The sequence below is a fragment of the Coenobita brevimanus genome, chromosome 72 (assembly GCF_032717465.1).
Source record: "Coenobita brevimanus isolate Jiangsu-jjx chromosome 72, ASM3271746v2, whole genome shotgun sequence".
Lineage (NCBI taxonomy): Eukaryota > Metazoa > Arthropoda > Malacostraca > Decapoda > Coenobitidae > Coenobita > Coenobita brevimanus.
Window position 1 is genome coordinate 43,039,681 of NC_137025.1, and position 26,597 is coordinate 43,066,277.

A 26,597-nucleotide genomic window follows, 5' to 3' on the forward strand; every position below is an offset into this window, starting at 1 on the left:
GTAACGAAAGAAGGGAATTAATATGAATAAATACAAGATAATGAATATAAATAAACGAAAGACGATATTTTTACAAAAGCGTGGGACGGGGAGGGGGGAGGCGCTCACGAATGGAAAGCTACGGGTAACGAAAAAGTGAATAGTAGACGGGTAGTGAAAGAGTAAATAGTAGACGGTTAATAGTAGACGGGTAGCGAAAGAATAAATAGTAGACGGTAAATTAATAAGTAATAAGAGTCGATAAATTCAACCCTTTCAATAGCATGTCCTTAATTCTTGCTAGTGACGGATTATATTTATTTGTTTTTTATTTTCCTTTGCCCTTTCAGCTAAAAAAAATATCCAGTAAAAAAAATCGTCTATATATTAATTTTCCACAGCACTTCTTCGTGACTGTGGCATCATATCCTAGTGTTACACATTAGTTACAACTCAGGCTTTGAGAGAGAGAGAGAGAGAGAGAGAGAGAGAGAGAGAGAGAGAGAGAGCTTTCAGTTCCTTGGCGAGAATAGTGTTGGTATCTCTCCCCCATTTCGATAAGGACGAGAGAGAGAGTGAACTGATACCCTCAATCTTTCATGCAGCTTAACCCTGAAACTATTTTCCTCAGTTTCCCACTGTGTACGACCTCCAGTCTTAAAATGCGTCAAAAGCCATACTCCAATCGATTAAGGAAGCTCCCCAACACCTCTTCCTCAGCGATTTTTTTTTGCATATAGCTCGTTAATAATCACTTATGTATGTAATATGTCTTGGAAATAAAAATATATAAATAGTATACAAAAAAGCAGGGAGATGTAATATGTATAATAAATCGCTCAGGAAATGGTGCTAGGGATTTTTTGTTTAGTTTTCTCCGGCGTGGATTACGTTTTGCAGACATCTGGCCTTTGTTTCTTTTTCCACGAGAGGTGAACAGTAAATCTCTCTCTCTCTCTCTCTCTCTCTCTCTCTCTCTCTCTCTCTCGTGTGTGTGTGTGTGTGTGTGTGCGTGTGTGTGTGTGTACAGGTGCGCTGCGGGGAGATGAGAAGCCGCTAGCAGCATCGGACGTCGTAACTCCCACAGCACTGTTATTACCTGATCGTAACTCTCACAGGTGTCGCCCGTCGTAACTACACTCCCGGGGACTGGCGTAGCTTTTACCGTCTCCGTAATACCTACCCTCGGCGCCCCCACTGTTTATGTAACCCGTAACTACGCTATTAAAATCCGCCGCTCAGTCTTTATGCAACTCGTAACTAGCGTGTTGAAACCGCGTTGTCTGTTTTCGAGCGATTTTGTGATATATAGCGATTGGGTAAGGATATCAGAGTATTGCTTTATATTGGTTCTAGTTTTTTCCCTACTCTGTGTGTGTGTGTGTGTTATTATGTAGTTAAATTTGTGTTGGGTTGAGCGTGCAAACTTTTAAGTCATCCAGCTGCGCTCTGGATTTAGTGGGGGGAAATGTGAGGCCGTTCAGTCAGTGTATATCATCTTCGTTTTATTACCATCTTGGCTTTACGGTTTTATTCAACATCTTTATCGAATTGTACTTTTCCCTAATTTCTTTCGTTTTCCTTTATTTTTTACTTTTTCCTTTATATTTATTTATCTTTATTATCGACGTTTTTTTTTTTTATTAAGCGTCATCATTATGTTTTAACTGATCGACTTTTGTTTTTCATTTTATTTTCAATATTAATTTTATTCAACGTCTTTATTATTATTTTTTGTCTGTCCTTCATACAACGTTTACTGTATTTTTTTTTTTTACTGAGCATCACCATTATTATTATTATTATTATTATTATTATTATTATTATTATTATTATTATTATGTACTACTACTACTTTTATTTACTCAGCGATTTTCTTCAGCTTTGTGTGTGTGTGTGTGTGTGTGTGTGTGTGTGTGTGTGTGTGTTTTGTTAGGGGTCGTGCTGTGTTAAGTCCTTCTGTGTGGGTCCTCCTGTATTTAGAGTCGTGCCATATTGGAGTCCTTTTTCTAGAGTTGTGTTGGGATTTGGGGTCGTTCTTTGTAGAGTCATTTCTGAATTATAGTGTGTTTGGAGGTCCTGTTAGGGGGTCGTGCTGTGTTGGGTCGTGCTGTGTGAGGAGTTGTTTCGGCAGTCGTGATGTGTTGAGAGTCGTTGCGGTGTTGCTGTGTGTGTGATATTTCTCCATAGTTACCATTGCTTCTAAGATCGTGCCTAGTTAGGGTGTTTCGCCGTATCGGAGGGGCGCTGAAGAGGAGCTTTTACTTGGTGGCGCTCTGACCCTCGTTGAGCAATTGCGGCGTCCACCCAAGAGCCAAACCTGTACATATTGTCCTGGTCCGACTGTGGTGAGGTGGTGCCTGATCCCTACAACGGTGTATTTTACCTGTAGGACTATCCCACAGAAGCAGTGACTGTATTGGAGGTTGCTTTGTGTGTTGGGGTTTATTGTCAGGGGATGTGATGTGCCTGTTTCCCTCCTTTTAGGCAGCAGAAGCAGCAATGATGAGTGGTAAGGAGATTAGAAGGATCAAAAGGGCCTTAATTCCCGTATGCTGTCTCCCTAGCACCTCTTCCTTACTACTTTGTCTACCGGATACATTAAGTCCTTCAATACGGTCACGTCCATTTTTCTTCTGTCACCCCATCCATAGGTAGGGAGAAAGGTTGAGATTATTATTTTTTTTGGGAGGGAGGGGGGTCTCACGATTATGTTCAGTTTGAGAGAGAGTACTTGTAAGGAAGGGGTTACTGAAAGCTGTATCGGACTCCTACGATTTGAGTTCCTTGATACTGAATGAAATCGTCTAATTGCAGCGAGAACAAAGCAAAAGACGCCACCGTATAAGAGAGGTGTTGAGGAAAGGATGTGTTTGAGGCCCTGCTCTTGATTGTGTGTGTGTGTGTGTGTGTGTGTGTGTGTGTGGAGGGGAGGTCTGTGTATTTTTTGTTACGCTATCTTGGGGTTACTCTGCATGTAATTAAGGCGGTTACTGAAAGGTATAGCTTACCATTGGAGTTATAAATCTTTGCTGAAGTTAATCAATCCGTCTGCTGCTGAACTGACTGAAGTAAGCTGAGTAAAATCTTCAGCAGTAGTGGCAGGAAGAAAGGAGAAAGATTTATTTGAGATCTTGCATCTTGAGGTCTTGCTTCTGGAGGGCTTTTATGCCCCCTCCTTACACCCCAGCAGGGGGGTTGAGAGACAGGGAGATGCAGGGGCCTTGTGGAGGGGGGTCTGTGTTAGTGAAGGCTCCCCTGCCGTGCGAACAAGGCGGCAGGGGAGCGAGACAAGTAGAGCCGAGCGTCACACCTCATACACACTCCCTTGTGCTCGCTCTACCGTGCCGTCACACGTCGTAACACCGTCACGTTGGCCCTGTGCACCCCTCAAAAAAAAAAAAAAAAAAAAAACTGGGGTTCGATAGTTGTGAAAATGAACGAATTCTTTGAGACACATTAATTGATTTCGGTATCTCACAGTATATAATATTTGATAGTCCTTTTTAGAGAGAGAGAGACCAAGGATGATAATATTTACCATTATGGGGCGACTCACATATCAACACCCATCGACCACGTACCAAAATGCTAAGTTCCTTTAATTGGCTTTTTACACTCCTACAACCGTGACCCATTCGGTGTAGGTAAGGTCATTTTTATCACTATTACTGCCTTGTATTTATTTATTTATTTATTTTATTTATTCCATTGTACTTTTACCTCTCTTACTTTAACCCTCTCGAGTCTGCAGTTTTTCAATATGGCTGTGTTTTTCACCGTTTAAATTTTCCTTATCACATTCACGAAGCCTTATGTTATTTTCGCCTTATTCTGCGTGAGGTTGCATGTAGGTAAAGATGTAAAGATGTTTTTGTCAGTTCAGTTATTCTAATTTATTTATATGGGTCGAAAATCCGATGACTTTTTCCATTTCTTATGATTCATATATATTATTTTCGTCACTAGTTTACTTTCTTTTTTTTCTCACGAATTAGAATGTATTATTTTTTTTTTTATCTTTTTGTTAGACTGTGACGCTGTGCCAAAATTAATATTGTTAAAACGTTCTTGTTACTTATACTAACTTTATTAACACGCATAATGTCTCCTTTACCTTCTTTATCATGACAGTTTTTGCTTTCCCTAATAAAGCAGTGTATTTCCAGATCTTTACTCCTTTTACTCTAACTTGGCCCAGATTTCCCTTTCCCCACATATTTCACATAGCTCAGCGACAGAAGACAGTACTACGGCCCTACGTCCTTTCCACAGCACTTCTTCTTGACTAGTATCATATTCTACTGTTGTTATACTGTTACAGCTTAGAATGCAAGATGAAGATACAGCAATTTTAGGCCAAGTTGAAGTAAAATTAGTGTAATATATCTTCTTTTCCATTTTTCCCTCTCAGCTTGGGAATATTAGCCAGTAGAAGAAAGTGACACGTAGAAGAATTGAAATATTAGACAGAGAAACATACCAGGCCTCTCCCAGCTTAGAAATATTAGCCAGCAGAGGAAAGTGACTCGTAGAAGGGTTGGAATATTAGGCAGAGAAACACTTTAGGAATATTAGGCAGCAGAGGAAAGTGACACGTAGAAGAATTGAAAAATTAGAGAGAGAAACATACCAGGCCTCTCTCAGCTTGGGAATATTAACCAACAGAGGAAAGTTACAAAAGACTTGAAATATTAGACAAAGAAACACCTTAGAAATATTAGCCAGCAGAGGAAAGTTACAAAAGAGTTGAAGTATTAGGCAGAGAAACATCCCAAGCCTCTGTCAGCTGAGGAATATTAACCAACAGAGGAAAGTTACAAAAGAGTTGAAATATTAGACAAAGAAACACCTTAGGAATATTAGCCAGTAGAGGAAAGTTATAAAAGAGTTGAAATATTAGCCAGAGAAACATCCCAAGCCTTTGTCAGCTGAGGAATATTAACCAGCAAAAGAAAGTGACACGTAGAAGAACTGAAATATTAGACAGAGAAACATACCAAGCCTCTCTCAGCTTAGGAAAATTAGCCAGCAGAGGAAAGTGACACGTCCCGGTAGAAGAGTTGAAATATTAGGCAGAGAAACGTGCCAAGCCTCTTCGAGCTTAGGAATATTAGCCAGCAGAGGAAAGTGCAAAATGGGAGTTGAATTATTACGCTAGCTTTTCCCCTTAGATCGTAGCGGTAATTGAAATATACTAATGGGACATAACGAAAGCTATAATGATGATGAGACAGAGAGTGGAAGCTAAAATGTGACGTGCTGTGATGTGGACGTCAATTGCAGCAAAAAATGTTGACGTGGGGTGACGTAATGGAAGCCCTCATTTGAGACACGGCAATTAGGTCAAGGTGTGAAGGTCATTATGATTTTTGACGTTGATGAGGTAGGGTGGAAAATTATGCTGAATTTTCTTGTCTACTTTGAACTACCAGGATCATTTTTCTTACATTATTTTTATCTGTATTTTATTTATATGCAACTGTCAGACTGTTTATCATCACACCGCTATTCTCGTCAGTTGATGAAGCTCCCTAACGCCTTTTCCTAAGCGATTTATTTTGCTTATTACACCTTTCCGTCCTCTTCTGTGGTACTTAAATCGTTCTATAATCACAGTTCTCTGCATAAATAATTCACAATACAAAATTAGCCAACTGTATCCAAAAATAAATCGGTAAGGAAGAGATGTTAGGGACCGTCCTTACCCGACAAAAATACTGGCCTAAAGGTCGTATTCTTGTCGGTTAAGGAAGCTCCCTAACACCTCTTCCTTAGCGATTTAGTTTGGATATGGCTGGTTATTATCCCTTTGTACGTTTTTTAAGCGGCGTATGGCGAAATTGGAAAGATTTTTACGACACGGAAAAGGTTAATCAGGTATTATGAGCACAATAAATCGCTTAGGAAAAGGTGTTAGGGAGCCACCTTACCCGGCGACATTTAGGGCGTCGGCGTGAAGTCAGCGTTTGGAAATTGGCACATGGATGGGTAGTTTTTTTTTTTTTTTTTTTTTTTTTTTTTTTTTCTGTGATATTTAAACACACTAGGATTGCTTCTAACTTTTCCCCTGCTTTGACTTTCTAGTATAATTGTCCGTCGTAAGCTAGAAAAAATGGGAAGTACTTTATTTCCGGCCCAAACGTTATTATTATTATTATTATTATTTTTTTTTATTATCGTCGTCATCGTTATTATTATTATTAGTAGTAGTAGTAGCAGTAGTAGTAATAGTAGTAGTAGTAGTAGTTGTTGTTGTTGTTGTAATATTTTGACTAACTGGAATAAAATGTAGGATGGTCCATATCTAACGCATCTCGATTCTCGTCTGTCATGGGAGCGGCTCAGTCTGCTGGTGTGGGTGGGGAGGGCAGATATTTTGATCGCCTTTTGGAAATAACTAATCACCCATGCAGTCACCGAATTAAAAGAGGTCGGACAGCATGACGAATTAAGAAGAAAACGGAGTGGAAAGGTATATGAGAGAGGGGAGTGTGAGTTGGGAGCGGGGCAGTGAAATGGCGGGGGACAGGGCGACATGGTGGCGATTTGTTTGTGGCCACCCCTTACGGAATGAAGGCGCCTGGCAATAGATAGATAGATTGAAGAAAAAAAAAACAAGGTGATGAAATTGACGCAAGGTGATACAGGTAACTCAAAATAAGAGATTAAACTGACGCAAGGTGATACAGGTAACTCTAATTAAGCGTCCTCACAAGACGCGTGAGGTGCGGCAGGTACGTTTTATATCGACCACCATGTAGAGAAGACATCCAGGTACCTGCATGCTCAATAAAAAAAATAAATGAATAAAGTACACGCGACTCAGGGTATAAATAATGTGTAAACGCAGGAGACGGAAGCAGTAATCAGGGGAGAGGTATATAGCAGGGTGGGGTGAAGCAGTAGCCAGCCCGTTGACGTGATTGGGGAGAGGGGAGAGGAGAGGGGGAGGATAAGATGTGAGGGAGGGAAGAGGGAAACAGAGCGTAGAGGAGAGTGAGTAAGAAAGAGAAGAGAGAGGAAGGGGGATGGAAAGAGACGGGAAGGGGAAGGAGAACAGAGAGGGGAGGGAAGGAAATGGGGAATACAAAGAGAGGGGAGGGGGAAGAAGGGGAGGGCTACCGATCATCCGATGTGCATTATAATCTCACTTCACCCCACTTCTTCCTCACCTCTTCCTCACCTCACCTCATTTCTTCCTCTTCTTATGTGTCACTTCATCTCACTTCATGTCATATTAGTCTACCCAACCGTACCCCATTTCTCATCCCTCTCCTCTCATTCCACTGCACTTCACGCCACATTGTATCATTTCCAACCCGCCTCGTCTCATCTCATCTCATCTCATGTCTGTCATCTCCTCTTTTCCCTGCCTTAGCTCACCCCACTTGCCGACTTTGTTTTTTTCGCATCCGATTTTACACAGAACATCATTCCGCTCAACCTCACTTCAGTATATCTCGTCTCGTCTCATTTAAGCTCACATCTCGTCTCGTTTCGTCTCGCTTCATCGTATCTCATCTCATAATTTCCCCTTGTCTCAGATATTATGCCCACTTTTTTATTATTATTATTATTTTTTTTTAGGATACTGCAGTCTTAAGCCAAATCGATTTAAGTCCAGAATTACCACAACCAGTATAGACATTTATTTTAGTAATGATTTTTTTTTTATTCTTGCTACTAGATTATATAATTCAGTAGGACAGGCTTTCTAAACTGTATTTGTATTACGTGGTCATTGCTCCTCTGAACTTTCTGCTTGCATCCCTTCACCACTACGGCGGGCACGTAGCACACGTCTAGCAACAAACTCTCACCCCATTTCTGTCCAGCTCTGTAATGCAAGAGTTAACCGTTACTCCCAGTCCTTCATTTATGCAACAGGTCAACTCTGGAACTGTCTCCCTCTGTGTGTATTCCCTGCTTCCTATGATCTCCAGTCTTTCAGACGCAGTGTGTCCAGGCATCTCGAAATGATCGGGTATTGAATTTGGCTCTCTCTTGTATTTTGTTTTTCTCTTGGAAGGAACAATAATTGCGGGCTCCTGGCCTTTGGTTCCTTCTTCCTCGTACTAAATAAATAAATAAATATATATATATATATATATATATATATATATATATATATATATATATATATATATATATATATATATATATACTGTATTTTCACCTGTGGGGTGTATTTTTGTAAGTTTATACACAGTTGACAGTGTATCCAAAATTTTTAGTCGTAATTCGGATAATAATGTTTAGTGTTTTTTTTTTGTGTGTGTGTGGTATAATATTCTACGATAATTTTAGCGTAATATGCAGTACTGTACTTCGATGTAATTGCGAACTTAGGCCTCATGTCGAAGTTACATTTTAGTTTATTTCCTCTAAGTAAAATGCTGGTATTTGTTGTTCTATTTGTCTATCTATATACAGCCAGACGCCTCAATCCCGTATGGTGTGGCCACAAACAAATCGCCTCCACGCGTCCAGTGCCACTTCACTGCCCTGCTCTCAGCTCACGCCCCTCTCTCTCATATACCTCCCCACTCCATCCCTCTATCTCATCCTCCCCCTCTCTATCCCCCCCTCCACCTCACTCGCATACACTCTCCTCGTAAGTCTCTCGCTCTCCATCCTCTCCACATGGTTTTCGTTGTTTCTCTGAAATTGCTGGTGAGAGGGCGACACGGGTGCGATTTGTTTGTGGTCACCCTTGACGGGATTAAGGCGTCTTGCAATAGATAGACAGAGCTTTGATATTCTTCGGTAATTGTGGCATAAATGAAAGATAATATGTATAGATTTAGCCGCGTATGTAAATGTTATTCTTGTGTGCGTAGCCTGTAAGTGAAAATAGATGATGTAGTATAGTATTTTGCATTATAGATAGACAGATACGAGGAATAGAAAAACAGCGGTCACCGTTAATATCACGGAGTCCAGAACTATACCACCGTAGCAATAAAGTTTGTCATTCACGCAAAATAGTTTAACAGACGTAGTTTGCCATTCCCACGAAATAGTTTGACAATTGCAGGTTAGATAACAACAAAGCTACAAAATACATCGATATAGACCAATATCAAAGACAATAAAATACATTACATCCACAATTGTAAATTATATTCGATCATCCAATATAAAGGTATGAACATAATTAAACCATCTAAAGTGTACAAAGTATAATACCAGTCAATTTAGAATTACTAAACACTTGTATGCAGTGTTAAATACAAAGAAAAAGTAGTTCAAATGATAAGCTTTATAGCAAGAGATTACGTGCGCATCTCATTAGTAACAGTACATACTGTATACCGTTACTCCCATATATCCTCCTTATGAAGGCATTTCATCAGGTACCTGTTACTATGTACATAGTTGGCCTGCGTTAGTTGTGGTGTTATTACAATTAAAGCCTCCTCCATCGCCCCACGTAGTTTGTCCTCACGGTAAGCCCTGAGAGTCTGACCCACTCTCCTGGCTGCAGCAGTATCACAACCTCCCGCAATGTTGTTGAGGAGATGCTTCAGGGTAGCTTTGAGGACACCGAAGCAGTTCTCTATGGGGTTAAGAAATGGTGAATGTGGTGGGAGGTACCTCACTTCGTGGTTGGTCATGGACTGTGCAGCATGACGATGGCACTGAGCGTTATCCATGATGACAACAGCGTCTTCGTCGTCGAGAATAACATCAAGGGATGTTAGAAAATCATTAAAGATCTCCTGGGTAACACTCCGGACATGTATTTCGTGGTAGAGATTACCCCAATATTAGAGACAGCGGCTATCAACGTTATGTTTCCACCTCGCTGTCCACCTACGGTTCGTACGACACGCTCACCTCGTGCTGCACGACCATACGTACGCTTTGTGTACAAATTGTAGCCAGTCTCATCCACATAGACACGGTGTTTTTGAAGCCCTCTCTCGTACATATAATGTGCATACTCCACTCGAGCATCTTTAACTGGAGGTGAATTTCTGTTTTGAGGAACGTTTTCACATTTCTTGAGAGTTATTAAAGCACCATCCAATGCTCTTGCAACTGTGCTATCGCATACCGGCTGCTTTCTTGGCCAGGTGTCCCGCAGTGTTTCATTTAGCTCATTTATGGTGATTGTCGGGACAGCCTCAATCATCATTACCAGGAAGTCTAGCGATTCGTCATCAAGTTTATGGTGTCTACCTGCACGGGGATACACAGTGTAGGTAATTTGACTAGATTTTAAGTACAATATCTTAACTGCAACATATATAATCCACATCCCACACCACACTAGGTACACCACAACACTTCACACAGCCACGTCGCACCATGCCACGGCACCCATGTCACACACACACACACACACACACACACACACACACACACACACACACACACACACACACACACACACACACACACACACACACACACACACACACACACACCATGTCACACCACACCAAACCATATAACGCTACGCCACATCGCAGCACTCCACATCGCAACACAACACCACGGCACGTCACATCACACCACACCACGCCACATTACGTACTCCAGGCTACATAACACCACACCACACAACCCATTTGTAGCCACTTTTCAGGTTGGGTATTGTATTCTGATACTGTAGGTTCTATAGCCTACAACTTGATTCCATATCGTGCACAGTCCACTATAGCTACCTGCACGGTGACGACTGTCATGTACGTGCCCCGTATTTTGGTAATTTCGTATGATGCCATAAGCTGTTGTCCTCTTAATGCCTAGATCAGCTGCGGTGATAAGGAAATCTCCATTCGCCTCGTATTTGTCAATTATCTTCTGCTTATCCTCCTCCGATATGCGGGCGTTGCGACGACGACGAGGCAATGTTCCGCAAGGTAAGCTATACATATACTGTTTTGAAGGTGGAGACAGGCCTTTCAACGTAAACATGCCATGGGGGAGGGGGATGTAGAGGGTGAGGGAGGGGCGGCATAGGTTCTATGCTCCAGATTCATGTTTTGCTGACATTCCATTTTCTCTAAGTGTCAAAGTAATGGTATTTGTTGTTATAACGTTTGTAGTATTGACGCTTCATTTCTGCGGCAATGTCGTTAGGATTGAAGTTTGTCCGACTATTTTGTGCTATACTGATATACTATTTTATGCATTTGTTCCGAACAGTGTCCAATTGTTTCAGAGCTTTGAGCTTTGTCATAAATCACCGATTAGCTGTGTGACTATAACGCAAAATACTGTATTTTAATTGATTTTATGTAGTGGAGATCTTGTTTGTAATGAAGGAAAAGGAAACAAGAAAGAAAAAATAATTCTTTAGCAGCGTATGCGGAACTGATTTTTATTTACTATTCGTATTGGGAGGATGTGTTGATATGCGGATTTTATTTATTTATATTTAATTATTTATTTCGTATTTTGATGTCCTGCGTTGTGTGGTCCTGTCTGAATTGTTTGTTTGAAATTTTAAATACTGTTATGATAATAATAATAATAATAATGATAATAATAGTCGTAGCAGTAGTAGTAGTAGCAGCAGTAGTAGTAGTAATAATAATAATGAATATAATTAATAGTAATAATATAATACTGATAATAATTACTACTACTGCTACTAAATTATTATTATTAGTAGTATTATTATTATTATTGTTATGCTATAGTTTACTTATGTTTATCATCCCATTGTATTATAGTAGATAATGATAGATAGAGAGATTGGCTTCAGGGATATCGTGATAGATAGTAGACGAGAGATTGTCGTTAGGTTTAGTGGGTAGATATTGAGATAGATAGAAAATTAGATACACAGGAATTGCGAGAGGCATGAAAATACGATATACACAGATAGACGAGTATAATTAGGTAGATATAATTTAAGCCAATAGATATGGGGGTTGTAGATACCAGTAAAACGCCCATGTTGGCGAGGTACGAGCGAGGCCATTTACATCCGAAAGCATTGAAGTATCGCCGTACACCCCGGGGATGCCTTGAGTACACTGATGGCTACCTGTCTACCAAGTTTCATGCCTTTACCACGAACTGTCTGGCCCTGTTTTCATTTTCGACATGCTGCACTTGGCGCGTGTCACATGCCGCGTGCACCGCCTGGATGTAATGAAACCTGTCAGTAACAAAACTTAAAGAATTGGGCTATCATATGCTGCAAACCACACAGTGATTGGCCCTGTGGTTGCTGAGATACAAGCTTCTCAAACGCGGGTCTGGTCGGGTTGCTTGTATGTGAGAAAATGCCTCCCTTATTTTTTTTTTTATAGCGAGGAAGAAGGAACCAAAGGCTGAGGCCGCAAAACGTCCCTTCCAAGAAATAAAAAGTACAAAAGAGAGCCAAATTCAAGATCCATTCATTTCGAGATGCCTGGACACACTGCGTTTGAAAGACTGGAGATCATAGGAAGTAGGAAATACAGACAGAGGGAGACAGTTCCTCGCTAGTAATAAGAAGGTAAATATAGGTAAGGAGAAAGAGTGATAAGCGTGACTTATAGAATAGATTAAATAATAGATAATTCACTATCTATATATGGTGAAAAAAGATAGCGAATACTTTAGATAGATAAATACGCTGGTAGATAAAAATGGTGAATGGACGCGAATGATAGACAGTGAATGATAGTCCCGAGCGATAGATAGAAGAGTAGAGAGTAGATATAGTAGTAGAGGTGACGAAGGGACGTGACTATAATTACAGCGTATGGTAGTGATGATAGATGGTGTAGGGGGACGGACGGTAGCTGGAGATACGCCGATAAGGGCGATAACGATGTGTATAACCAGTATAAATTCGCCTCCATAAGAGATAAAAGCCGATAAGAGCGATAAGTGTATTTAAAATCCTTAGAAATTCCCGCCTTAAGCCTTTTAGAATTATTATTTTTTCCGTAGCTATTGTTTTACCCTGTTTTTTCGTAATATTTTCTGTTTTTCCCTAAATTTTTGCTGTTTTTTCTCTATGTTTTCCCGTTTCCCTCTATTTTTTTCCTGTTTCCCTATATACTTTTCTTTTCCTTATATTTTTTCGTTTTTGAATTTTCCTTTTATATCTTTTTTTCTGTATATTTTTCCGTTTCCTTAATTTTTTCGTTTTTAGCTACATATTTCCCTGTTCCCTTATATTTTTTTCTTTTTTCATTATATATATATATTTTTTACCCTGTTTTCGTTTTCCCCATATATTGTTTCGTTAGTTTTCCTTATAGTTTTCCTTTTCTTACCCCTGTATTATTCTATGGTGTGCCTCTTACGTCTTTCCAGTACGTCTTTCCAGTACGTGAATTCCAGTACGTGAATTGCATAACACACAAGAATATATTGACGGGGCGGAATCTGAAATAAATCGGTAAGGAGGAGGCGTTAGTAGCATACCGCAAGACATGAGAAAGGGAGAAGAAGGAGGAGACCTAGAGTGAAGTGAAGGATAAATCGGATTAGGTGTAAGGGAGACCGTGGAGAAAGTTAAGGAGATAAGAGGACGATTTGGCGAGTGACAGTAGGTAGATAGATAGATGGACAGATAGGTAGATAGATGGACAGATAGATAGGTAGGTAGATAGATGGACAGATAGATAGGTAGGTAGATAGATGGACAGATAGATAGGAGGGAAGCGTGGAGGCAGTTTGGTTGAGGTCGCCTTATAATTGTGGGATATGGATAGTCACAGATAGATAGATAGATAGATAGATAAATATATAGTAAAATACAGCTATATAAACACACCGACAGATAGATAGATAGGTAGATAGATAGAAGTATTGGGTAGGTCGCGGGATGGAGAGAACTATATATACGTGAATTAAAAAAATAATAATAATAATAATATATACGGCGATATCTCTTAAAAATTCATTCCTGATTTCGCTAGACCATTTTTTTTGGCTTACAGCTATGAGAGATGGAGGGTGAGCTGGGGGGAGGGCAGCGAAATGGCGGGGGAGTGGGCGGAGACATGGAGGCGATTTGTTTGTGGACACCCCTTGCGGGATTAAGGCGTCTGGCAATAGATAGATAGGTATATAGAAAGGGATTAATGTAGTATAATTCTAACTTTCAATACATAGGCTCTTCCCATGATGAGGAAAATCGTCCGGTAATAGAGAGAATAGAGTAAAAATTCGTCTTCATTGTTTGCATATAAACCCCCCCGTAACTCTTCAGTCTTGTGGCATTTAAAACAATCTTTCTGCTTCGAACTGACGATTTTATTCAGCTGCGGAGGGGTTTCGGAGCAGGAGGGATGTAGAGCCTTCAAGCCCTTCACTACCAGGGCCTCCTGAAGCTGAATAAAATCGTCTGAAGTATAACAAACATCATCTTCACTACCAAACCCCCCTCCTGAAGTTGAATGAAACCGTCTGAGAGTAGCGAATTTTTAAGGTATATTATTTAAGGAACAAGGAATCATCAAGCATAAACCCCTCTACTGTAGATCCCTCCTGAAGCTGAGGAAAACCGTCTGAATACTAAAAATTTAAGGGATTTTTTTACCTTTATACAGACGATTTGGGACAGTTTAGGGGGGATTTCTCACTTAGGAGGGATTAATGAGGGCTTTTATCTAACTCGCCTCAGCTCCAGTAGTCTCTAAGCTGAATAAAATCGTCTGAAATGGCCAAGAATTTAGTGTCAAGCGCCCTCATTCGTAGTAAACTGGGCTCCCGAAGGAATTTAGGCCGCGCATCGAGGTTTTTCTGTCCTTTGCTGGTTTCAGACGGTTTCCTCGAGCTTTAGGAAGGCTTTGTGAGCTGGAGGGGTTAAGATGGAGCTTTTCGTTAACGCCTTGACTACAGAAGGTGTCCCCTAAATTGTTAAAAATCGTCTGGGGTGTAGTAGAATAATAATAATAATAATAATAATAATAATAATAATAATAATAATAATAATGATAATAATAATAGTAATAAATCATCCAGTAACTTATTTTTTCACATTTTTTTTGCGGTTTAGTTAAAATATGATAATAATAATAATAATGATAAGCATAAGCATAATGACAATAGTAATAATAATAATAATCATAATCATCATCATCATAATCATAATAATAGTAGCAATAATAAGAACAATAATAATAATAAGCATAATAATAATAATAAATTCAATGACGCATTTCGCCCACTTTATTCTTCCACTGACAGACGATTTCCCTTAGCACAGATCTCTAATAAGGAAGATAGTGGAGGTATTACTGGGGAGGATTTATAAACCCCTCCAGTTCAGGTCTCAAGGAAAATAATCGTCTGGAATAAGCACAGTAGAAAATAGGATAGCGTCCTTTATCATTTATTTATTTATTTATTTCCTTAGTCTTTATCATTCTTTTTCTCTGCCTGCCCTCCTCTCTTCCTATTTCTCCCATCTTTCCTGTCACTTCTTACTGCTTTTCTTTCCTTTACAGGTGGCTTTACATTGAGTGACAAGCCAAATGGTTTCCTGTAAGCCAAGAAACCATTTACAACGCTGGGTGGTAACCATATAACCAAGCCATACGTGCTCCCTACGTGTCAACAAGTGGGTTGGTGGAGGGTTAGTGCCCCTCCCCGTAAAACAACTAACTCAAAGTCAAATGGCTACCCATTATGGGATTATGGCGTCTGGCAATAGATAGATAGATTTATTGGGTGGAGTTCCTTGAGCGCTAATAAAGAGTAATTGTAATAGAGATAATACTTGCCAAGTAAAGTACTTAAAATTATTTATCTATTATTATTATTATTATTATTATCATCATCATCATCATCATCATCATCATCATCATCATCATCCGGACCTCCCTTCCCACCCTATTATTATTATTATTATTATTATTATTATTCTATATCATCATCATCCGGACCTCCTTTCCGACCCTATTATTATTATTATTATTATTATTATTATTATTATTATTATTATTATTATTATTATTATTATTGACAGCGCTGGCTTTCTTTGTGTTAAGTAAAAGAATCAGTCGCAAAATGGAATGCATTGCGATTTTTTAAAGATTTTCAGATAAAACGCTAATCGTGTGTGTGTGTGTGTGTAATTCACCGGGTCGGTCAGGATCACTTGATGGTCGTGATCGTCAGCTTTTACCCTCCCGGAAGGGAGCTGAGAGCTCATATAGTCCGATCTAAGGGCAAGGCTGTGACCTTCACACACCCACACACCCGTCCCCTTGCTCAAGGGGGACAGTAACCACCCACTTCGTCAGTGAAACTTTTCGCAACCTGAGCGAGGCGCGAACTCCCGTCTACCAGATGGCAAGCGAGAACGTTACCACTGCACCAGCGAGCGGTGTGTGTGTGTGTGTGTGTGTGTGTTTGAGAGAGAGAGAGAAAAAAAAAAATTACCATCTCTCCATCTAGAATGCGATGCTATAAGGGGAGAGTAGCACCAGAGTAGATTGCTAGTTACGAAGAAGTGCTGTGGAAAGGGTGGAGAGTCGTATGCTCTAAAGGGACGAAAATCTTGGCCAAGTTGGAGTGAATGGAGTGTAGGCATGTCTCAACCCCTTCAGTCCGATTATGTATTTTTTATTGTTAATTTTAGATGATTATATTTACGTTTCTATGCCTATCTATCTATCTGTCTATCTATCTGTATGCCCGTCTATGTGTATGTCTGTTTGTGTATGTCCATCTCTCTTTATACATACATGTTTCTTTATCTGTCCCATCTGTCCATCCATCTGTCTATCTGTCTATCCATCTATCTATCTATCTATCTATGAAAGACTCAATATTGAAGGCGCTGGTGAAGGATACAGAACCTTCTAAATTAATAATAATAATAATAATAATAAAAATAATAATAATAATAATAATAATAATGTAGAGTTAGCAGTTATTGTGTCGTAGTGAAGGGGTTAAGCTGAGGAAAAGCGTCTGAGAGCCCGTATTTTCTTCTGTTATCTCCCTAACACCTGTTCCTTAGCGATTTATTTTTTGGGTATGACTGGTTGATATAAATTTGTATGTTGTGATGATTCAAATGACACTGACGAGGATAGTAAGGAGTAACAGGCAAAATAAATCGCTTAGGAAGTGGTGTTAGGGAGCTTCCTTAACTGACGAGAACGAAATTCAATAAGTCGCTGTGGTAACTCCCTAACACCTTTTCCTAAGCGATTGATTTCGTTTCTTACACCTTACTGTCCTTTTCTGTTATATAAATCCTTCCATTATCGCCATACTCTGCGTACATAACGAACAAAAGCTCCCTAACACCATTTCCTAAGCGATTTATTTTGCTTATTGCACCTTACTGTACTTTCCTGTTACGTAAATCCTTCCAGTATCGCCATACTCTGCATACTCGTAAATAACGTACTGAAGCTCCCTAACACCTTTTCCTAAGCGATTTATTATGTTTATTACACTATCCAGTATCACTATACTCTGCATAAATATCGTAGACTACAATAGCTCCCTAACGTATTTTCCTAAGCGATTTATTTTGTATATTGCACCTTACTGTACTTTTCTGTTACATAAATGCTTCCAATATTGCCATACTCTGCATAAATAACGTACAGAAGCTCCCAAACACCTTTTCCTAAGCGATTTATTATGTTTATTACACCATCCAACATCACTATATTCTGCATAAATATAGTAGAATGCAAAAGCTCCCTAACACATTTTCCTAAGCGATTTACTTTGTTTACTACACCTCATTGTCATCTGTTATATAAATCCTTCCAATATCGCCATACTCCACGTAAATAACATATTGAAGCTCCGTAACACCTTTTCCTAAGCGATTTATTATATTGCATCTTTCTGTCCTCTTCTGTGTAACATAAATCCTTTCAATATCGCCAAACGCTGCATAAATAACGTATAGTATTATATTAACCACTTATATCCAAAAATAAATCGCTGCGGAAGAGGTGTTAGGGAGCTTCCTTACCCAACGAGAATACGAATCTATTTGGATTTTTTAAAGGGGGGGGGTAAATATTGCCTTCATTAACCCCTTCAGTACGAGCGGCCATTAATAAGCTGAATAAAATCGTCTGGTAGTAGTAGTAGAAGTAGTTGTAGTAGTAGTAGTAGTAGTAGTGGTGGTGGTGGTGGTAGTAGTAGTAGTAGTAGTGGTGGTGGTAGTAGTAGTAGTAGTAGTAGTAATAATAATAATAATTAATAATAATAATAGCAATAGTAATAATAACAATAACAATAATAATAATAATAATAATTAATTTTTCTCGTAACTCGCTTAAATTCTCTCGTAACTCTCGGTTGGACTTACGTTAAAATTTCTTGTCATATAATCTCGTAACTTTGGATTTTGTCGTAACCCACTCAGATTTTCGCGTAACTCTCTGGGCAGGACTTACGCAACTTAAATGCTCCCGTAACGCACGTAAATTTCCTCGTAACTTTGGTCGGGACTTTTTTCGTAACTTAAATTTCCTCGTAACTTTGGTCGGGACTTTTTTCGTAACTTAAATTTTTTCGTAACACTTAAAAAATCTCGTAACTTAAAATTGTTCGTAACTTTGGGCAGGAGTTAATATTTTCGTAACTCTTGGTAGGACTTCTTCTTGCTTAAATTCTTTCTTAACTCTGCTCGTAAGTTTAATTTTTTTCGTAACTCTCTTGACTGGCCTTTCTTCGTGACGTAAATTTCTCTTACGTAAGGCTCTTAGTTGCGATATTTCTCTACGAGTCTACGAACTTAATATCATCATCCTTCGTAAGCTGAAATAAAATAGTTTCGTTTTTCCGAATAAAAATGTGAAAGGTTATAGGTTTATTATTATTATTATTATTATTATTATTATTATTATTATTATTATTATTGTTATTATTATTATTATTATTATTATTATTGCACTTGCTAAACGTACAGCTACTACTACTATAGCTACTACTACTTCTACTACTTACTACTACTACTACTACTACTATAAATAATAATAATAATAATAATAATAATAATAATAATATAATCGCGAAATTAACCAAGTGCTTAGTTATTAGATGAGTGTATTTAGAATGATACCTAATATATACTCGCGGACGTGAAGGTAGCGAGATCGGTAGTTATAATATGAAGGCGTAAGAGACATTATAGCTTACCCTCCATAGCTATTATCCGTATTTTGGTTACATCAATAATATCTTTTTTTTTTAGTTCATGGAAAAAATGTAAAATAAATCGGCAAAGGATAGTTATGTTTGGAAAATAAAATAATAATAATAATAGTAGTAGTAGTAGTGGTAGTAGTACTGTATAGTAGTAGTAGTAGTAGTGGTGGTAGTAGTATAGTAGCAGCAGCAGCAGCGGTAGTAGTAGTAGTAATAATAATAATAATAATATCAACGGCAACAGAAAGAACAGCAGCGTTGATGATAATAATAATAATAATAATAATAATAACAACAACAACAAATGACTCTCCTGATAATCACACAACAAATAACGGACGATTTTATTCATCTGAGTGGGTTATAGGAGCCTGAGGGTGTTAATACCAAGTAGAACATTGTTATCCCCTTGTTATATGTTATTGGGTAGTTATTTGTTCTCATGGTTGAACAGAACAGTTATTTCGAGGGTAGAACTGACGTTGTTCATGCAGCTTGAGTTATGCCTTGCTAGGTTTAATTATGTGTTATTTTTATATATCATAGTTTATCTTTATCATCATCATTATTATTATCGTTATCATCATCATCGTCATCATCCTCAGTATCGTCATCATTATCATTATCTTCAATATCATCATCATCATCAGTATCGTCATCATCATCATTATCTTCAATATCCTCATTATCATCATCATCATCAATATCGTCATCATCATCATTATCTTCAATATCATCATTATCATCATCATCATCAATATCTTCATCATCATCATCATCATCATCATCATCATCTTCTTCAATATCATTATCATTATCATCTTCAATATTGTCATCATCCTCTTCCTGTTCAGTATCATCATTATCATCATCATCATCGTTATCATAATTTCTTAGTAATTAGAGATTATAATTATGCATCGCAGGTTTTTAAATCATCATCATCATCATCATCGTCACCACCACCACCACCATCATCATCATCATCATCATTTCCATCGGCACCACCACCACAACCATCATCATCATCACCACCACCATCACCACCATCATCATCATCATCTCATCATGATGTCACCTAATTCTCCCGTTTAATTAAAAGTGTCTATTTTAAGTTAATTCACTATGTTATTCACCGAGGCAAATTATCCAATAAGAAATAACTGAATAACTGAATAATTATCATGTCACCCCATATTATCCATCCAATAATTAGGGCAATTATAGGTGGCTTTAATTACTCTAAAGTTGTAAATATTGTTTCAGTATCGATAATGAAATGGCAGGGGACAAGGCGACATGGAGTCGATTTGTTTGTGGCCACCCCTTACGGGATTAAGGCGTCTGGCAATAGACAGATAGATAGATAGTATCGATAAATCACCTGGTTAATTACTACAAGATGAGGGTCAGGGAGGTCACGTAAATTATTCTCAGGTCAATTATGCACCTTGATAATTAACAGGTATCGTAAGTTATTAATTTCCGGTATCGTAAGTTACCAGATAAATAATTTCGAGGGATCGTAAGTTATATATTAGGTAAATAATTTCCAGCTATCGTTGGTTATAATTATTTTCAGGTATTGTAAGTTATAAATAATTTCCAGGAATCGCAAGTTATCTGAATTCTCTGGTATCGTAAGTTATCAGGTGAATAATTTCCAGGTATCGTAAGTTATCAGATAATTCCCATGTGTCGTAAGTTATTAGATAATTCTCGGGTATCGTAAGTTCAAATAATTCCCTGATATCGTAAGTTATCAGATAATTTTCAGGTATCGTAAGTTATGAGATAATTCCCCGGTATCGTAAGTTAACATAATTTCCTGATGTAAGTTATCTGATAATTCAAAGGTATCGTAAGTTAAAAGAATTTTCAGATATCGAAAGTTATCAAATAATTTCCAAGTATCGTAAGTTATCACAAATAATTCCCAGGTATCGTAAGTTATCAGATCAATACTTTCCAGGTATCGTAAGTTATCTGATAAACAATTTCTTGGTATCGTTAGTTATAATTTCCAGGTATCTTATATTTAATCCATGTATCGTAAGTTATCAGATCATTTGCGGGTTTCGTAAGTTATCAGATCAATAATTTCCAGGTATCGTAAGTTATCAATAAATAATTTCTTGGTATCGTAAGTTAATTTTAAGGTATCGTAAGTTATCAGATCATTTCCAGGTATCGTAAGTTATCAGATCAATAATTTTCAGGTATCGTATCCATTAGTTATAAATTATCATCAGTTATTATTCACGTATGTAAAGGGAATTATTATTATTATTATTATTTTGTATAATCAGGAACGTTATTCAGTGGTAATTTATTTTTTCATGTAAATTGGGTAAATGAGATGTATAATTTTGGGCTCATTTATTTTCGAAATTAACAAGAGTAAATTTTTAGCTGATAACTCTATAGGCAAATTTTGACATGAATAATCAAGACAAATTTTCCTTCAGGTTGACCAATATTTTTTTCTTCGTGTATATATGTCTTTTATTTACTAACATGTCTTTTATATATATTAGCTTGTTTATCTCGTGTGTCTTTCAGTTATTGGCGTATTTATCCATCTTTTCATTTATTCTTTCATCATTAATATTCATATAATTTTGTTGGGTAATGAAAAACACTGACTGGCATTTCACGAAGTTTGTATTTCATCGGTATTGTTAACATCATTGACACAGTGACATTGGTAAAGACGACACACATAAATATTGTTTGACTTCGGGGCTGAGGGTGTCGATGGGGCGGTGTGTGTGTGTGTGTGTGTGTGTGTGTGTGTGAGTAGGTATAGATGAGATATACACACACCCACACGCACACCTAAGTCGCACACACGTACACACCAGGCCACACATACATACACACACACCGCCCCACCTACATACCCCTCCTACTCTGAGCTAATATTACACACTCAAAAAAACACGAGTATTCTAAACTTCTCACGGGAAAAATGATCTTAGATTATTTTTAGCAGCTAGAGGAAAAGATATCTAGAATTTTGCATCTAGTCATTAACCTGATCTAGGATGTTTTAGAGGTTAATTGGTACATATTGTTTTCTAGATTAGATTTAGAATTGACCTATGGATTAAATACAGATATATATTATTTTTGTAGAGTGATTAGAAGGTATCAGCTACCAATTTCACACTAGACACACTAACTAGGTCTCATTCTAGCGTGGGTGAGATTCTTTGAACTAGAGAAATAGGAGGATTATAGATTTATAGTTAATACACACGAGAAAGTAAAGCACATTGTCTCTACGTTACATGAAGTTGACTACACACACACAAGCTGACGTAGACGTAATGGGTGACGTAATTGGGTGGTTCGCCTGCCTCCTCCCCCCATTTTTCTTTTACTGGGGTTGAAGGGAGCCATTTACAGGAGTCTCCCCTCCCCCCTCGCACCCCCGTTTCTCTTGCTGGGGTGGTGGGGCGGTGTCTCTCTCCCCTCCCCCACCCACCCCCTCCCACTCTCCCTCTTGACGGGGCGGTGAGGGGTGATGAAGGGCTTGAGAGAGAGGCTTCCACACCGCTTCCCTTCCGTCAAGTGTTGTTGCGGGAGTGAAGTGTGTGTGTGTGTGTGTGTGTGTGTGTGTGTGTGTGTGTGTGTGTGTGTGTGTGTGTGTAAGCTCTTGACGTTTACAATAGGGGAGGGGGGTTTCTCAGTCTCTGGCCTGGCACTGTGTCCGTGAGTGAATCAGCACGTGGCACTGACGTGATGCGGGGGAGGAGGGGATGGGGTGGGGGATTGAGGGGGTTAGGTACAGGCTTTATTAACCCCCTCACCACCCCTTCATTAACCCATTCAGCCCGAGAACATAATTTTCGATTTCTTTTACACGTGACACTTAGGGTAGGTCTATGTCACTACACGTGGCACTTAGAGCAGAGGGGTCGGTCACTACACTAGTAATAATAAGTGAAGGTATCACAGCTGCAAGAATGGCGCCGCGCCAAGCACTGCGCCTATAAATAATAATAATAATATAATATAGTGAGTCACCCTGTGGGTCTAGAGGCCACGGGTGTGAGGGGTTGTTGCCTCTATATACACTATGTACAGCGGGTGTAGGTGCGGTGCGGCCTCACAGCTTCTCCAGGCTCTTGGGGTTGGTTAGCAGTTCACGGGTAAGGCGCCAGGCCTGCTTGGCGGCGGTCTCCAGTGCCGGGGGTGAGGCGCCACGCAGCAGATTGATGGAGGGCAGGAAGTAGTGCGGACAGCGGCGGCACTGTAGGCACGTTATCAGCTGCAGCAGGATGCCCACCAGGCGGTCACCCAGCGCACCCTCGTCCCACTCAGCCTCCCGCGGGTGCTTCTCACACTCGTACAACACCAGCGTCTTCACGGCGTATGCAGGCACCGGGTCCCCTGCCAGGTCCAGGTGGCGGTCCCGCAGTGTCTTCAGGATGGCCAGGCATCGCTTGCGTGACGCGCCGTACAGCAACCTATTTTCAGCGTCGTTGAAGGACAGTACCCAGGCGTCACCCTCCAGGCCCCCGTTAGTCTTGCCACCCAGGCTGTGTGACTCGCGGCTCAGTAGGTCGAACCCCTCCGTCTTTACCTCTGCCACCAGGCTGGGTGGCGGCCAGGGCGCGTGTGGGGAGGGCCAGTGGGCGGCCGAGCGTGGCCACACGCCAGAGCACTTGAAGGCGGGCGTGATCTGAACGATGTAACGATCTCGTATCCGCAGACGCACCTCACTCGTGTCCCCAACCATACGCACGGCGTCTCTGTACGTGCATTTATCCAGCGATTGCGCCACCAGCGTGTGCAGCCGCGAGCGCATCTTGCGTGCCGACAGGTAGCCTGAGGCAGTGATGAACTCCACCCACAGTGACATGGACCGTTTGCGGCCGTCGCTGAGCTTGAGCACTGCGCTGCCAGGGATGCTGCCGTCGTCCACGAAGTTGAACTCGCCCATCTGGTTGAGATAGAGGACGGCCTCGAACTCTGTTGGCGAGACCACGTTGAGTCCCTCGAAGCGTCCATTGACCTCTGCCAGTGATGAGATGACCCTGGGCTCCTGCACCTCCACCTCCTTGAGTACATCCTGCACCACCTTCACCACCTCCCTGAGGGTTTTTGCCACAGCCGCACGCCTGGCGGCCACCCGCTCGCTGGAGTACTTGTTTACCTGGTACAGCATGCGGGACTGCGCCGCCTGCATGTCCGCCGGCACCAGCATCACACCACGTGCCCCACACCTGCCGCCTCACGATGCACCCCTACTTCGTAGCCTCCCGCTGCTAATTACTGATGCGTGAGTTGCGCCTGCAGGAGATGCAATGTGGGCGGAGCCATGGTCGCGCGCCGCCCACCGCCCCGCCCTGTGTCACGCCGCCGCGCCAGGAGCAGGACACCCCCAGGACATCCATCTTGCCGCCCGACACCACCCGCGACCTGGCCCGCCCCGGCCCAGCCTGGCCCACCATGGCCCGCACCACCGATCAATGACCGCATGACTGCCGTGCCGCCGCCCGCCTGACTGATGGCCGAACAGGGGGAGGGGTGGGGGTGGGGGTGAGTTAGCACTGCTGGAGGTACTCGGTGCGGGTGAGGAGGTCTCGGGTGAGGCGCCACGTCTGGGAGGCTCCCTGGGTGAGGCTTTGGCGAGGCGACCCCCTGAATAGATCCACCTGTGGCAGGAAATAATGAGGACAACGGCGGCACAGGAGGCATGAGATCAGCTGCAGGAGAATGCCATTGATACGATCACCCAGGCTGAGGGTGTCCCACTCCCACTCGTGTGGATGCTTCTCACACTCGTACAGCACCAGGGTCTTCAGCACGTACGAGCTGACGGGGTTGCCGGGCAGGTCCAGGTGACGGTCTCGTAGTGTCTTCAGGATGGACAGGCATTTCTTGCGGCAGCCCTGCGTCAGTAGTCGGTCCTCTGCCTCCATGAACACCATTACCCAGGTGTCGCCCTCCGCCGTTATGGCCGCGTCCTGCTTGTCCTTGTCCTTCTCCCTGGCCAGGTGTGTGCAGTCCCGCGACACCAGCGTGAACCCCGACATTTTCACCTCCGCCGCCAGCTCGACGCCTGGCCACGGCAGGGACAGCTCTGGCCAGTGTGCGGCGGACCGTGGCCAGATGCCGTAGCACTTAAAGGCCAGCGTCAGGTCCAGCGTGTACGTGTCACGGATCCTCACACGCACCTCCGACGTCCCTCCAACCATACGCAGCTGGTCTCGATACTGCGATTTTTCCACCGCCTGCGCCACCAGCGTCTGGAACCTTGCACGCATTTTGCGGGAGGACAGGTAGCCCGAGGCGGTGATGAACTCCACCCATAGCGACATGGACCGCTTGCGGCCGTCACTGAGTTTGAGCACGGCGCTGCCAGGCACGGTACCGTCATCCACTAGGTTGAACTCACCCATCTGGTTGAGGTAGATGGTGACTTGATATTCGTGTGGGGAGAGGATGTGCAGGCCTTCCCATCGCCCCCCCGCCTGCGTGAGGGTGGAGAGGCATCGTGGCTCCTGTGCCTCCACATGTTTCATGAGGTCGTGGGCCACCTGCACCACCTCCTCCACCCTTTTATTGACCACCATGCGCCGTTTGGCCACCTGCTCGCTGTAGAACTGCTCCAGCGCCGCCACCAGCTTTCCCGACCCGCTGGAGACGCCGTCGCTCGGCACCAACATGGCTGTGTCTGACTCACTGCCTCAGCCCTGCCCAGCCCTCGCCGCCCTCACGCCTCGCTCAGCCCGCCAGCCCTCACAGCCCTTTCCTTACAACTCCCTGGCACACAGTTAGGATCGAAAACTTGATTTGGGGCTTAAATCTCCGTGAGTAATTACTATATAATATCCATTTAGTTCACTGATAAGTTAGCTCCTCTAAACTACGACTTGCTCTGTTCCCTATCCTCGGGATCTACTGGCGGTGGGTGACGTCAAGCCGGGCCGTCCCTGCCATTGGCCGCCGGGCGGGGGGCGGAGTGTGGCCTAATACACAGCGGCAGGCGGCGGCGGCAGTGGCTGGCGTGGAGTGAAGGGGGCGGGGCGTGGGAGTGGCGGCGCAGTGGTTGGCTGGCGGCCACAGCCACCCGGCGAATGCCAACAGTGATTAGTTGTGAGTCGTTGACGGGTTGACAGGCGGCGCCTCGCCCCGCCCCGCCCCGCGCCGCCTCACACGTGAATTAATATATAGACTACCGGGGCGAACAAAGGCGTCGCGGCCCCGGTACCTGCACTGGATTAAATACCACGTTTAGCGGGCGACGCGAGCCACCCCGCGGGTGGTATGAAGACATTACCAGCCACCCGACCACCACCAGGCCCTACCACACACACTGCTACCACACGCCCTCCACCTCCACCTACCTCACCTCCCTGTTGCTGCATCGCCCATTCCCAGGCTCTGCTATCAACAATGGACCTCCAGCATTGCTACAACATCGCCCTTTACTACAAACAACCATAATTTCTCGCTACCATAAACTACTCGTCAGTGGTACCACACCCCTCCGCTGGACCTACCACACG

At 41.8% G+C, this 26,597-nt stretch overlaps 3 protein-coding genes and 1 pseudogene across 3 annotated transcripts in view; 1 reads left to right on the forward strand and 3 right to left on the reverse strand.

Moving 5' to 3' along the window:
• The window catches only part of rg (A kinase anchor protein rugose), a 488,645-nt gene that overhangs the window by 308,129 nt on the left and 153,919 nt on the right, over window positions 1–26,597 (forward strand). The gene's annotated exons all lie outside the window — the stretch shown is intronic.
• On the reverse strand, window positions 9,300–10,908 carry LOC145407206 (uncharacterized; annotated as a pseudogene).
• Window positions 22,702–24,289, reverse strand: LOC145407268 (protein mab-21-like). The gene has a single exon (XM_080278304.1). The coding sequence runs from the start codon at window positions 24,287–24,289 to the stop codon at window positions 23,189–23,191; it is 1,101 nt and encodes a 366-aa protein (XP_080134430.1). The 3' UTR covers window positions 22,702–23,188.
• Window positions 24,630–25,940, reverse strand: LOC145407019 (putative nucleotidyltransferase MAB21L1). The gene has a single exon (XM_080278035.1). The coding sequence runs from the start codon at window positions 25,752–25,754 to the stop codon at window positions 24,630–24,632; it is 1,125 nt and encodes a 374-aa protein (XP_080134161.1). The 5' UTR covers window positions 25,755–25,940.